General features: G+C 38.0%; 1 protein-coding gene across 7 annotated transcripts in view; it reads left to right on the top strand.

Moving 5' to 3' along the window:
- The first annotated feature begins 2759 nt into the window (after positions 1 to 2759).
- The window catches only part of SHPRH (SNF2 histone linker PHD RING helicase), an 80951-nt gene continuing 69607 nt past the window's right edge, over positions 2760 to 14103 (top strand). For 2 of the 7 annotated variants that reach the window (XR_002726876.1, XM_023194768.2), the window contains exons 1-2: positions 2760 to 2994; positions 11781 to 12445. Coding sequence is in view for 6 of the 7 variants with exons in the window: in XM_023194768.2 (XP_023050536.1) it covers positions 11813 to 12445 (633 nt within the window). In the remaining variant the exon portion in view is untranslated. Of the gene's footprint in view, positions 3417 to 4595; positions 4622 to 6442; positions 6660 to 8164; positions 8578 to 11780; positions 12446 to 14103 lie in introns of those variants that run through there. The other 5 variants (XM_023194773.2, XM_023194771.2, XM_023194770.2 and 2 more) reach the window with 5 other exon arrangements.

The raw sequence follows: 14103 nt of genomic DNA, 5'->3' as shown, positions 1-14103 counted from the left end.
CACAGTATTTTCCCAGGAGTATATTCCCTCTCAGGAAACCAGTTTCTTGGCTTATCTATAAGAAGCAATTCTTCATCCATTCAAGTTTTACTGTGAGATTGCAGCAGTTCAATCATACCTTCAGACCCCACTTCTAATTCTAGCTCTCTTGCTGTTTCCACCACATCTGCAGTTACTTCCTCCATTGAAGTCTCAATCCCCTCAAAGCTGAGACTTTGAGTCTCTGGGTGTTGGAATCAACTTATTCCAAACTACTGTTGATGATATTTTAACCTCTCCCATGAATCTCAAATGTTGTTAATGACATCTAGAATAGTGGATCTTTTCCAGAAGTTTTCAATTTACTTTGTCTAGCTCCATCAGAGGAATTACTATCTATGTCATCTATAGCCTTATGAAATTTACTTCTTAAATAATAAGATGTCAAAGTTAAAATTACTCTCAATCCATGGGCTGCAGAATGGGTTTTGTATTAACAGGCATGAAAACAACATTAATCTCCTTGTACGTCTCCATCAGAGCTCTTGGGTGACCAGATGCATTACAAATGAGTGGTAATATTTTGAAATAAAGCTTTTTTTTCTGAGCAGTAGGTCTCAACAGTGGGCTTAAAATATTCTGTTCATCTATGTTGTAAGCAGACGTGCTGTTATCCACACTTCGTTCTTCCATGTATAGAGTACAGGCAGAATAGATCTAGTATAACTCTTCAGGGCCCTAGGAGTTTCAGAATGATAAATGAGTATGGGCCTCAAATTCAAGTCACTAGCTGCATTAGCCCCTAAAAAGAGAGTCAACCTGTCCTGTGAAGTTTTGAAGCTATGAAAGGCCTAGATGGCTTTTTCTTTCTATAGAAAGCTGTTTTATCTACATGGAAAATCTGTTGTTTTGTGTGTCCACATGCTTCAATTATTTTAGCTACATCTTCTGAAAAACTTGCCACAGCTTCTACAACAGGACTTGCTCCTTCACCTTGTACTTTGATGCTATGGAGATGGCTTCTTTTCTTAAACCTCATGAACCAACCTCTGCTCGCTTCACATTTTTCTGCTACAGCTTCATCACCTCTCTCAGCCTTCACAGAACTGAAAAGAGTTAGGGCCTTGCTCTGAATTAGGCTTTGGCTTAAGGGAATGTTGAGACTGGTTTCATCTTTTATGCAGGCCACTAAAACTTGTTCCGTATCAGCATGAGGCTGTTTCATTTTCTTATCATTTGTGTTTTCATTGGAGTAGCACTTTTAATTCCCTTCTATAACTTTTCTTTTGCATTCACAACTTAGCTAACTTTGGCACAGGAGGCCTTTTTCAGCTTATCTCAGCTTTCGACATGGCTTCCTCACTCAATTCCGTCTAGTTTTCGATTTAAAGTGAGAGATGTGCCACCCTTCCTTTCACTTGAACACTTAAGAGTCCATTGTAGGGTCATTAATTGGCCTAATTTCAATATTGTTCTGTCTCAAAGAATTGGGAGGCCGGAGAGGAAGAGAGACAGGGGCCATTGGTGAAGCTGTCAGAACACACACAACATTTATTAAGTTTAGCATCTTCTATGAGCAGAGTTTGTGGTGATCCCAAAAAACTACAATAGTAACATCAAAGATAACTAATCGTAGATCACAACAACAGATGAACAGCAAGTGAACACATGCTGCTTGAAAAATGATGCTGACAGACTTGCTTGAGTCAGGGTTGCCAAAAAACTTCAATTTATAGAAAAACACATTATCTGCAAAGCACAATAAAGGGAAGCAAAATAAAAGGATGCAGGGATTTGCTTATGCAAACAGCTTCGTATCTGTGATAAAGGAATATACTAAGTAAAATATGGACTACCCTGGACTGTCTCCACAACTACAACCGATGTTCACTTGGGCAAGAACTTAGTTCAAGTGCTTCTGTGGTCACACAACCCAAAAGGCCTCCACAGCAGAAATGCTGCTATTAGGTACTCACTCACTAATCATTGAGTCCCCAGTGTTTCCTGAGAGTTATTTCACAGGCTCCTGACTCTGAAGCCTCTCAAAGTTATTCCAACCTTAAGCTCATTTCAATGAGAAGGAGGTGAGAGGAAAAAAGATCAATAGTGGAAGGCCAGCTTCAGCGCAATACATGTACTTAATAGTTTCTCTCATCTCATACGATATATTCACATTTCCCTTTAATGTCTGTTTTTGAGGGAGAGAAGCTTTATTCGTACCTACTTAGTGGCTGCTTTATAACAGTAAAATAGACGCTTTTGCAGAACTCTTTTCTGTTTTATTTATTTATTTTTTTTTTGGTGAGACAGTCTCACTCTATCACCAAGTGGGGAGACCTCGGCTTACTCAATCTCTGTCTCGTGGGTTCAAGCGATTCTCCTCTCCTGCTTCAGCCTCCCGAGCAGCTGGGACTACAGGCGCGCACCACAACGCCCGGCTAATTTTTCTATTTTTAGTAGAGACGGGGTTTCGCTATCTTGGCCAGGCTATTCTCGATCTCCTGACCTCAGGAAATCCGCCCGCCTCGGTTTCCCAAAGTGGTGGGATTACAGACCTGAGCCATCGCGCCGGCCCCTGCCTTTTATTAAAGCTACAAATCACACACACTCTTCGCTTCACGGGGAGCCCCGCCCCCTACTTCAGGCATCCAGCCATCCTGTATTCTCTAATGGCGTGGGGCAGAGCTATCGCGAGACTCCACTGTCTCCTCAGCGAGTCTTTAACAGTGTGGACTTGCGCAGAAGACACTCTTGAAGCCAGTTCAGGAGAAAGGGGGCGGGGTGCTCTGACGAGGGCGTTCGCCTTGACCCCCACGCTACAGCGCGCGCCCGGCAGCTAGGCGCTGTGGTTTCTGGGTCTCCCGGGGAACCCCTACACTATCCCGCAAAAAGGGCTTGTGCCCACCTCAAGCCGATGTTCGGTGGGTGGCGAATGCGTGCCCGTGAACTGCGGGGTCTGTAGAGGAGCGCAGGCCTGGTGCAAAGAGACTCAAGAGGCTCGGAGAACCAGCTTGGGTAGGCGCTTGGGTGATAGAGGGTCAGGGGTCAGAGGTCGGGAGGGAGGGAGGTGGTCTCTGGCCTCCAGTACCAGGGAGGGAGGTCGCTGGTTGTCCTGGAGCCCGGGAAGCTCTAGGGCTGAGAGGGAGCCGCTGCGCGAGTCTTCCCCACCCCTTCCCGATACCGGATTAGCGAACGCCGGACCACCATGTCCCTCCGGGGATAAAGTGGGGTCGTGGGAAAGGAGGATATGCTTCTCCTCATGCATTGGGGCCTGCGGTGTTTGTCTCGAGCGTCCACCACCCTAGGATCCGGGAGTCCGTCCTCACGCTCCTCGGCCTCGCGGTCGCTTGTTTGCTCGGCCTGCTGGGAGCGATCCGGCGCTGACAGCCCCGCTCAGACTCCGGGAGCCGCTTGTGGGTCTTTCGGAAGATAACTGAGTGGGTATCACCGTGCGCCGCAGATCTGCCCCCAAAGGCTGGAACTGCGCGGCCGCCTCCCTTCTTTGTGCGCGGCATTGTGTTAGTAAAAGGGGAGGCAGAGGCTTCTCAGTCCGACTCAAAGTTCTCCGTTACCTCTGGAACCAGATTAATTACATTCGAATTCAGAACCACTCTTCCACATTGTACAGTTTGGTAGTTGCTAGGTTTATGAACGAAGATAGGGTGTTGTTTGATGATTGATGGTCACTGTATAATAAATACAGTATTATTAAATACTGACCAGGAAGCTTTACACTTTTTCCAAATAGTTGGACATTATCACGAGGTGGAAATCCTAGATGTTTGATGCCTTCCAACTTGTACTTAAGGAACTTGGGGCTTTTTCTGAACAAAATAAGATAATTTTAAAGTTATTACTGTTATTTTAAATTATTCCAGTGGGCATTAGTAGGAATGATGAAACTCTTGAATAGAAATGATCCATGATATCTCTACTGTCACCAAAAAGACTATTTAGTTTATGATTAGTAAACATGCTGGAGACAGAGCAGTCCTGAGCAGTATTGTGATAATTATGTCCGTGCTCACAAACCTGCACTTTCTAGAGCTTTGAAGGACCAGTTAACTAGTAAGCTGGCAATTGAGAATACAATAGTTTACTTTTGAGAGATGCTATTGTATATCCTCTTTGTCCACCCGAAAGGAGCTGGACTTACAGAATTATTAAAGCTTTTATTATTAAGAGTTTAGGCTAGTAAGATTTAGGGGAAACAATTTGGTGGTGAAAAAGCTTCTTATGAGGGCATTTTTCAAGTTTATGTAACTAACATATTTTAGCATTTAGTAGATGAAAATACTCTCACCTTGCTGGAATTATTTCTGCAGAAAAGGAAAAGATTATGTTAACTCTGGGTCATTAAGAGCTTCCTAGTACTTAGTAACGAGTGGGCTTCGTTTCCATAAGACAACATTTTGGACAGGAATATGGCAAGTGTATAATCCTTTTTGCCCTTAATAGCCTAAACCCAGATCTACCATAGATTTGTTGTAATTCAGGATTTGTATGTATCTTATAAACATGAAATAATATTTTTGGGGGAAAAATGTGAATTTAAGTTGTGTTATTCATTTGTTGGATTGTCTTAGTAATTTAACATTTTATGTTTATTTTTCTAGCTTTCCATCCGTGTTTTCTGTTGAAGGTAAAGTTCAGTCAGTTTCCCTGCCTTGTTCTAGTATTTCATTTTTCTCAGAATTACTAAAGAATAGTTTCATATTACCTATAGTCTTCTAGAATGTGGATAAGAGAGACTTCTCCAAAAAGAAATATGAGTAAAGTACTGTTAGGTCCTCAAAAGGAGAGAATATATCCACAGATTAGAGATCTTTGTTTCACCCTTTTTGTATGTGTTTACTTCCTAGTACTGACCTGGCATTGGGAGTACAGCACTGAATGGGATACTACTCCTGCCCATCTTTCAAAGTGAACATTGTAGCAGTTGGGATCGAGGAGAGAGAGGACCTTAACTCAGCTTCTCTGGTCATGGAAGCCTTTCCAGGGAAGATTGGGATGGAGACAGGCATAAAAGCAATTCAAGCAAAAGGCTTTTACATTTAAATACAAGACAGTAAAAGTGTGGTCCATATAGAAAACTTCACATAATTACATTTTACCCAAACACTGCTAATTAAGGAGGAGGAAGTAGTTGTGACTGATAAGGTATGAAGAAAACTAGAAAAATATGGGATGTGGTTAGGTACAGAATTTCACCAGTACTTGACTTACTAGTTGCCATATTGCATTTTAGTCATAAGTATTTTTGACCAAATACTATTTTCTTTGGTGCGAGAAGTTAACCCTGAATAGAGATTTCCTTAAGTAAAGACTCAGTCAAAACCAGGAGCTTTTTGTTTGGTTGGTTGATTTTTTTGATCATGAATGTTTACTCAGCTAAGAACTGGATGAAGGCAGAGCATTGCTAGAAATTCTGGTATTGACTTTTCTGCAGTGTATCATTATCACCGATAAGTGCCTTGAGGCACTAATATTGGAAGAATCAGGTTGAAAGAAAACATCTGAAGGAATGTGCAAATTATAATGGTGTACATAATTTAAAAGATACTGGATAGGTTTTTACCAGAGAACAGAATAAATAGTTGAAGTAATGTTTTCTGGTTTGGTAATGTGTCTGTTACAAAATTATTGTAGGAAACATGGCACATGTTACTTCTCACATTCCATTGGCTAGGACTGGCACAGGACCATACTAAGCTGGACAGCCATTTCTCAACTACTCTATACTTTGAGTGGAAATAAGTGGATTTTAGTAGGCAGCTGGTTACCCATAACAAGGTTTTTTGTAGGGATTCTAAAAAATAAAAGGAGTAGTGCCTGGGTGTTTGCCCGAGACATTCTGACTTAGTTGGCTAGGCATCAGGATTTTTTAAAATTTCCCTGGTGATTCTAATGTGCAGTCAAATTTGAGAAGTACTGATCTGTGGTCCCCCATCCTGCGACATTAAAGTTTGGTTATTGTGAAATGTAATTTAGAGCAGGGGTCCCCAACCCCCAGGCTACGGACCGGTGCCAGTCCGTGGCGTGTTAGAACCAGGCTGCACTGCAGGAGGTGGGCTGCGGGCAAGCGAGCATTACCACCTGAGCTCTGCCTCCTGTCAGATCAACAGAGTCAGTAGATTATCATAAGAGCGTGGACCCTAACGTGAACTGCATATGTGCAGGATCTAGGTTGTACACTTCTTATTAAAATCTAATGCCTGATGATCTAAGGTGGAACAGTTTCATCCCTAAACCACCCCCTCCCCACTCCTCCGGTCCATGGAAAAATTGTCTTCCATGAAACCTGTTTATGGTACCAAAAAGGTTGGGAACTGCTGGTTTAGAGTATTCTCAGGATGACAATAAATAGCAACTACCATTTATGGAATACAGGCCAAATTTCTGGTACTGTGCTGTTGTACTTAAACTATTTCTAACCACAATCCTGCTATCATCCCCATTTTAGAGATGAGAAAATTGGCACAGAAGACTGGATAACTATTCCAGTGCCACACAGTTAGTAAATGCCAAAGCTGGAATTAGAATGTATGTAAGACTTCAAAGCATCGCGTTCTCACCTTTAAGCCACATTGCTTTGCTAATGTGAGACTCTGCTAGAGAGTTGCTTTTGGAGTTTTCAGAGTTAATGATTCCACAAGAACCATGTTATTAATATTATTATGGTAAGTGTGATACATTTTGTAACTGGCCCAATTCCCTTTCTACACTCCCTCTACCCCTTCACCCCCCATATCCATGCTTTTTGCCATGTGCAGTTTCACCCAGTAAAGAAGTGTAGTATATTTTTTCACTACTTAACATTGGGTCCATGGATATGTCTTGCTTTGGTCTGTGGCACCTTAGTGGTTTTTAAACACTTTGAAAACTACTTGTGTGATTGGATTTGCACTAATACACCTCAACCATTGCCATAAAGAACATTCCTGAGTTACTTTGCTGATCCAAGGAGAGAGGATAAGAACTATATTAAGTAGAGCCAAACTGCTTTTCCAGAAACCTAGCCTAGATTAACCTCCTTCAGCTAATGTGCAGATCTATGAGAATAAATGATTGCTGTATCAAGGTATTGAGCTTTGGGGTAGTGTGTTATACAGCATGTTTGTGGCAGTAGTTAACTGATAAGCTGGTATAGCCTAACATTTTAAAGTTCCTGCAGTGATCTGACCCACTTTCAGTATTCCATCTTATGCTTTGAAGAAAACTGGACAAACATAAACTCTTAGGAAATTAAGAGCTTACTATATTATTCCTCCAAGATAAGAGGGGATAAGATGCTTTAAAAGTAGTTAACCATAGCCAAGGATTAAGTGAAGCACTGGCTAAGAGAATAGAATTCTTATGATTGACTTATGCACTGTCTGATATATAGACTTTTTGCAATTATGTGAATGCTGTATATGTGTGCTGTTCAGTACAGTAGCCACTAGTCACATAGGGCTATTGAGCACTTGAAGTGGGGCTAGTGAGACTGAAGAGCTGCGTTTATAACATTTAATTTTATTTACAGTCACACATCACTTAATGATGGGGCTGTGTTTTGAGGAATGCATCATAGACAAGTTTATTATGTGAACATCTTAGAGTATACTTACACAAACCTAGGTGGTACCGCTGGCCTACTACACACCTAGGCTCTATGGTACAGCCTACTGCTCTTAGGCTACAAACCTGTACAGTGTATTCTGTACTGGATACTGTAGGCAGTTGTCATACAGTAGTATTTGTATATTTAAACATATTTAAATATGGGAAATGTACAGTAAAGATATGGTATAAAAGATAAAAAATAGTACAGCTTTGTGGGATGCTTAGCATGAATGCAGCTTACAACACTGAAGGTTGCTCTGGGTTAGTCAGGGAGTGAATGTGAAGGCCTGGGACAATATGTACAATTCTGTAGACTTTGTAAACACTGCACGCTTGTGCTAACACAAAATTTAGTAAAAAATAAAGTAATGCAGTCAGGCGCAGTGGCTCACGCCTGTAATCCCAGCACTTTGGGAGGCCGAGGCGGGCGAATCTTGAGGTCAGGAGATCGAGACCATCCTGGTTAACACAGTGAAACCCCGTCTCTACTAAAAATACAAAAAAAAAAAAATTAGCTGGGCATAGTGGCAGGCGCCTGTAGTCCCAGCTATTTGGGAGGCTGAGGCAGGAGAATGGCATGAACCCAGGAGGTGGAGCTTGCAGTGAGCGGAGATTGAGCCACTGCACTCCAGCCTGGGCAACAGAGCGAGACTCCGTCTCAAAAAAATAAAAAATAAAAAAAATAAAGTAATGCATTATGATGTTACAATGGCTCTGATGTCACTAGTCCATAGAAATTTTTCAGGTCCTTTATGGAACCACTCTAATATTTGGTCCCTCATTGACCAAAATGTCATTATGCAATTCATAACTGTATTGAAAGTTAAATAGTCATATGCAGCCAATAACTACCTCATTGGATTTGCTTTCGCCAATAGTAGACAGAAACTACTTACTTGGAGCTGCCGAGGAAACCACCTTCCTTTGAATCAGGGCCACCTTGTTCCTAAATAAAGATTCAATCATCAGGGAAGGAGAATAGACCTTAGGCAGGTAAATAATGCCACTTTAGTTTCTTTATGGTTATTGGTCTATTCATATTTTCTCTCTTGGGCCAGTTTTGTTCATTTGTATTTTGTTAGCAAAATTTTATCATTTGTCATTTTATCCAGATTTTTCAGGTTTATTGAATAAAGTTAAATTTAATACTAAAATTTCTAAATCTTGTGCATCTACTTTTTGTTTCTGCTCTTTAAATCAACTTTAAGATATAGTTTATATATAAGAAAATTCAATTTAAAGTATATAATTTGATGAGTTTTGACAGATGTATACTCTGCAATCATGTGTTGAACATTTATGTTCCAAAGCCTGCCTTCCTGTTCCTTTGTTGTCAGTCACCTCTTTCTACTTCCTTGCCCCTGATAACCACTAATCTGCTTTCTGCACTTAGATTTTTGCCATTTCTAGAATTTCATGTAAATGGAAGCATATAGTATATAATCTTTCACATCTAGCTTCCTTCAATTTAGCATAATACTCTAACAGTTCATTCATGTTATTTTACAGAAGTCTCTTTTTATCACAGAATAGTATTCCATTGTATGAATATGCCACAACATGTCCATTCACCAGTTGTTGGACATTTGGGTTTTCTTCCAGTTTGGGGCTTTTAGTAGTAAAGCTGTTAACGTTCAAGTTTAAATTTTTGTGGATTTATGTTTTGATTTCTCTTGGATAAATACCTAAGAGAGGGATTGCTAGGCTGCATATTAAGTTATATTCAATTTTATTAGAAACTGATTAACTTTTCCAAAATGACTGTGCTGTGTTCGAATGTTGGAGAGTTCAGTTCTCTTTGAGCCATACTTGCAGTGTTTTAAATTTTTGACTATTCTAATGTATGAATAGTGGCATCTCATTGTGATTTCTGAGTTGAAATTTGCATTGCTTTAATGACTGATGCTGGTGAAAATATTTTCATGTGCTTATTTTACACTTATGGGTCATCTTTGGTGAAATGTCTGTTCAAAATTTTTGACTGTTTTTTAAATGTTTATCTTACTATTGATTTGTGAGAGTTCTTTACATAGTCTGCAAACATATCCTTCATCAGATACTTGATGTGCTAATATTTTCTCCCATCTATGACTTGCTTTCATATTTTGATGACAGTATCTTTTGAAGAACCAAAATATTTATTTTTGATGAAACTTAATTTATCATTTTCTTACATAGTCTGTGGTTTTTGTTTCCTGCTTAAAAATTTTTGTGCCTTTTTTTAGGCGAATCCAATGTCATTTAGGTTTTCTCCTTTGTTTTCTTTGAGAAGTTTTAGTTTTAGCTTTTATTTTTGTTATCTATTTTTAGTGAACTCTTATATTTTATGAGGTAAAGTTTCATTTTGTTGCATATTGGTATCCATTTACTAAAAGGATACCTTTGCCATTGACTGCCTCTGAACTTCTTTCAGAAATCAATTGACCATACATGTGTGGGTCTACGGCAGGACATTTTATTGTGTTCCATTGATCTATATGTTTGTCTTTACACCACTGCTACGCCATTTTTATTTCTTTTGACATACGTCTTGGAATCAGTGTAAATCATTCAACTTTATTTTTATTTTCTAAAATTATATTGACTTTCCTGTATTGTAGGCATTTTAATATAAATTTTAACATCAGGTTGTCAGTTTCTACTAAAGAAGCCTGTTGGAATTTTGAATGGGATTGCTTTTCTATAAGTTAATACTAAGAAATTGACATCTGAACATTTTGAGTCTTCTAGTCCATGGACATAGTACATTGTATAGATCTATAATTATATACTATTATACTATTTTCTAAATTTTTGTGTATGCTTGAAAATTTTCAGAATAAAAATATAGTAAGTTATCTTTTGGAGAAATTTAAAAATCAAAAAAGTTTACTATATTTATGCACATATTTTTAATTTTTGCTTTTATTTCCTTGTGTGTGGATCCAGATTTCAATCTGATGTTGTATTTCTTCTACCCAAGCACTTCTAACGTTACTTAGATTTTAGGTATACAAGTGATAAGTCCTTTTGCTTTTGTCGATCTTTTTTTCACCTTCATTTTTGAAAGATATTTTGCTGGGTTTAGAGCTGTAGGGTGGGAGCAGTGGCTAAACCAGAAAAATAGGGCAAATCTGGAGAGAAGTCCTCACACTTTGGTAATTTAATCATGGCATACCTTATTGTGATTGTTCTTTATGTTTGCCCTGATTGGGTTTCATTGAGCTTCTTGGTTTTCTGAGTTGATGGTTTTTATAGAATTTGGAACATTTTCATGTATGATTTTTTCAAGAAGTTTTTTGTATCCTTTCTTTTCTGTTGACATTCCAGTTTTATGCATGTTTGACTCCTTAACATTGTCCAGTAGGTTTCTGATGTTCTATTTATTGTTTTTTCAGTCTTTGTTTACTTCGGCTTCATTTTTGACAGTTTCTGTTGTTACTGTTGTTTCCATTGTTTAAGCTTATTCTCCTTCTTTTTTTCTTTGCCATTTCTAATGTGCTGGTAATCTCATACAATGTGTTTTTCATTTCAGATGTTGCATTTCCATCTACATAAATTCTGTAGGAGTCATTTATATGTCTATAATTTTTTTGTCATATTCATGTTTTCCTCTACCTTCTTGAACATATTGAGAATATTTACAGTAGCTGTTTGAATGTTTGTTTCTGCTAATTATATCATCTGTGTCATTTCTGGGGCTTTTTGATTTTTTTCTTGTCATGGGTCTTATTTTTCTGTTTTATTTTCATTTTTATTTTATTTTATTTTATTTTTTTTTACGTGCCTGATAATTTTAGATTTGATGCCAGACATTTGTGTTAGATTTTGTTTCACACTTTTAAAGTATTGTTGGGCTTTGTTCTCAGGGGCAGTTAAATTACTTGGGATTAATTGAGAGATTTACCTTCCTATTATATTGCTCATTAAATTATTTCTACAATTTATTTTATTTTATACAACAAATTGCCTTTACTAAATTTATCTATTAAAGACTAATAAAACCATTAGAATTTATTTGATGTATGAGATTATGGTTAATATATTCATTCCTTAGTCATATTGACCTGGTAAAAAATTACTCATTGCTTTATATCTCACTGAAGATTTCGTATTATGTTTATGGGCTATGAATTTATGCTGAATTTCTCATCTGGTAACCCTTAAGTACTAAATCATCTCTCAGTATACCTCCTGTTGTTTCATTTATCCTCTAGAGTTCACAGTTACCAGCCAAGAAAACTTGAAAATGAGCAGCCGGAGGAAACGTGCTCCTCCAGTGAGGGTAGATGAGGAAAAGAGGCAGCAGCTTCATTGGAATATGCATGAGGACAGAAGGAATGAACCTATCACCATAAGTGATGATGATGAGCAGCCCTGCCCAGGTTCCGATACCTCTTCTGCTCATTGCATCATTCTAAGTGATAGTCTAAAGGAAGAAGTGGCTCACAGAGACAAGAAGAAGTGTTCAAAAGTAGTGAGCTTCTCAAAACCAATTGAAAAAGAAGAGACTGTTGGCATTTTTTCCCCTTTGTCTCTAAAGTTGAATATTGTGATTTCTCCCTATCACTTTGATAATTCCTGGAAAGCATTTCTAGGAGAATTAACTCTTCAGCTTCTTCCTGAGCAGAGTTTAACTGAAAATTTTTCCGAAAGGAGTATTACATTGATGAGTTCAGAGTCAAGCAATCAGTTCCTGATTTATATTCATTCAAAAGATGAAGATGTAGAGAAACAAAAGAAAGAACCAATGAGTATTTGTGACAAGGGTATTCTAGTGGAGTCATCCTTCAGTGGTGAAATGTTAGAAGATTTAGGTTGGCTGCAAAAGAAGAGAAGAATAAAACTTTATCACAAACCAGAAGGAAATCACATTATCAAGGTACTCAATTTTTTGTGGTGTCTTTTGAGGCTCTTCTACAGTGGCAGTACACTTTTAAATTAACCTGTGAGAGAAGTTTGAAAAGCCAGCAAAGCCGGCCTTTCATTGTTAAGTTTCAAAGTACACTTTAAGCTTTTAATAACTATTAAAAGTATGTTACAACGAATCATTTTCAGGCTACATTTTTTCAAGATCTTCCATCTCTACTTTCAATGACTTGTTTTGGTCCTCATCATCTGTTCCTCTTACTGCGGCAGTCATTTAACCATTTCTCTGTTTGCTATTTTGTGTTTTCAAATGCTTTGATTTTGTCTCTGGAATTGTATGATGTGAATGCAAATGAAATTCTGTTCATTACTGCCTACAGAATTAAGTATAATCTTTCTAATCTGGCACAGAAGTTCCTCCCTAGACAGGCCCTTGAGCCTTATTTACCCTTTATTACTCTGCTTTTTATTTTGTCCCAGAAACTCCAAATTGATTTATTTCCTCCATATACCACACTGACTGTCTGCATCTTTGCTTTTGCTCTTATAGTTCCCTCTGCTTCAGTTGTTCCCTTTCCCTGATAATTTCTGGTTATTTTTTAATATTTAGTGTAGCATTAATTCACCTAGGGAGATTGTTTCTGAGGAGATCGTTTCTGAGGGAGATCGTTTCACATAATACTATGTGCCCTCTCCTCAGAATCTCTGGTAGATTTTTTTTTTTTTTTTTTTTTCGGCCTTGGCGACTTGTCATGTACTTAACATTTTATATCATTCCCCTTTGGTAAACTATGAAGCCTTTCATCTTTACAGCCTAGTAAAGTACCTGGTACCTAAATTTTCAGTAGATGAATGAATAAATTTGTAATTTATTTCAGTCTCTGCCATTCACTGGCCAAATAACTTTATGTGAATCATTTAAATGCTCTAATTTCAGTTTCTTTATGAAATGTCAGTAATACCCATTCTTCTTACAGCATAAAATTGTGTTTAAAACGAGGTCAGATAATGTAAGAAAGTATACTTTGCAAACTGTGAAGCAAATTAATATGCTTTTATGTTAAACTTGAAGATTTAAAACGTTAATTTCATGTTGTTTAACCGAAAACTGTTTCATATATTTCTTGCATCAATAACCTTAGTTATAGTTTTAGAATTGTCAGAAGGGAAGGAGAAAATTTAGAATTATTAGATTGCAATTAATTTTTCCCTGTACAATGAAACTATGTAACCAGACATTCCCTCTCTTTCCTGATTTTGCCAAAATTGTGGCTCAGTGATAACAAGTATGTAACAATTTATGACTCACATATCTGTGTTCTGTGTTCCCTGCAAACCAAGTCTTAATCTATTCTGTTTTTCCTGATCCTGAATTTTACAAATATTTAAACATTTATTGCTGCTGTAGTAAGACATCTCCAAGCAAGCCAAGACAGAATACAAACAGTAATGAAATACACTTTGTCATTCATTTCTGTGTAAGGCTGGTGGATTCCTGTTCTTTAGTGAAAGAATATGAGATTCTCAGTGATTAGGGACTCAGGTACAACATAGTCAACATGAAGTAAAGGGAACTAACATTTATTGAGTGTCTACCATTAGAAACTTTTATAGTTATATTATTTAAGCTAGACGTCTCTCCATTTTGTAAATGAGAACACTTGGGTCAAA

This window comes from Piliocolobus tephrosceles, chromosome 5, assembly GCF_002776525.5.
Source record: "Piliocolobus tephrosceles isolate RC106 chromosome 5, ASM277652v3, whole genome shotgun sequence".
Lineage (NCBI taxonomy): Eukaryota > Metazoa > Chordata > Mammalia > Primates > Cercopithecidae > Piliocolobus > Piliocolobus tephrosceles.
This window is presented reverse-complemented; position numbering and strand designations above follow the sequence as displayed.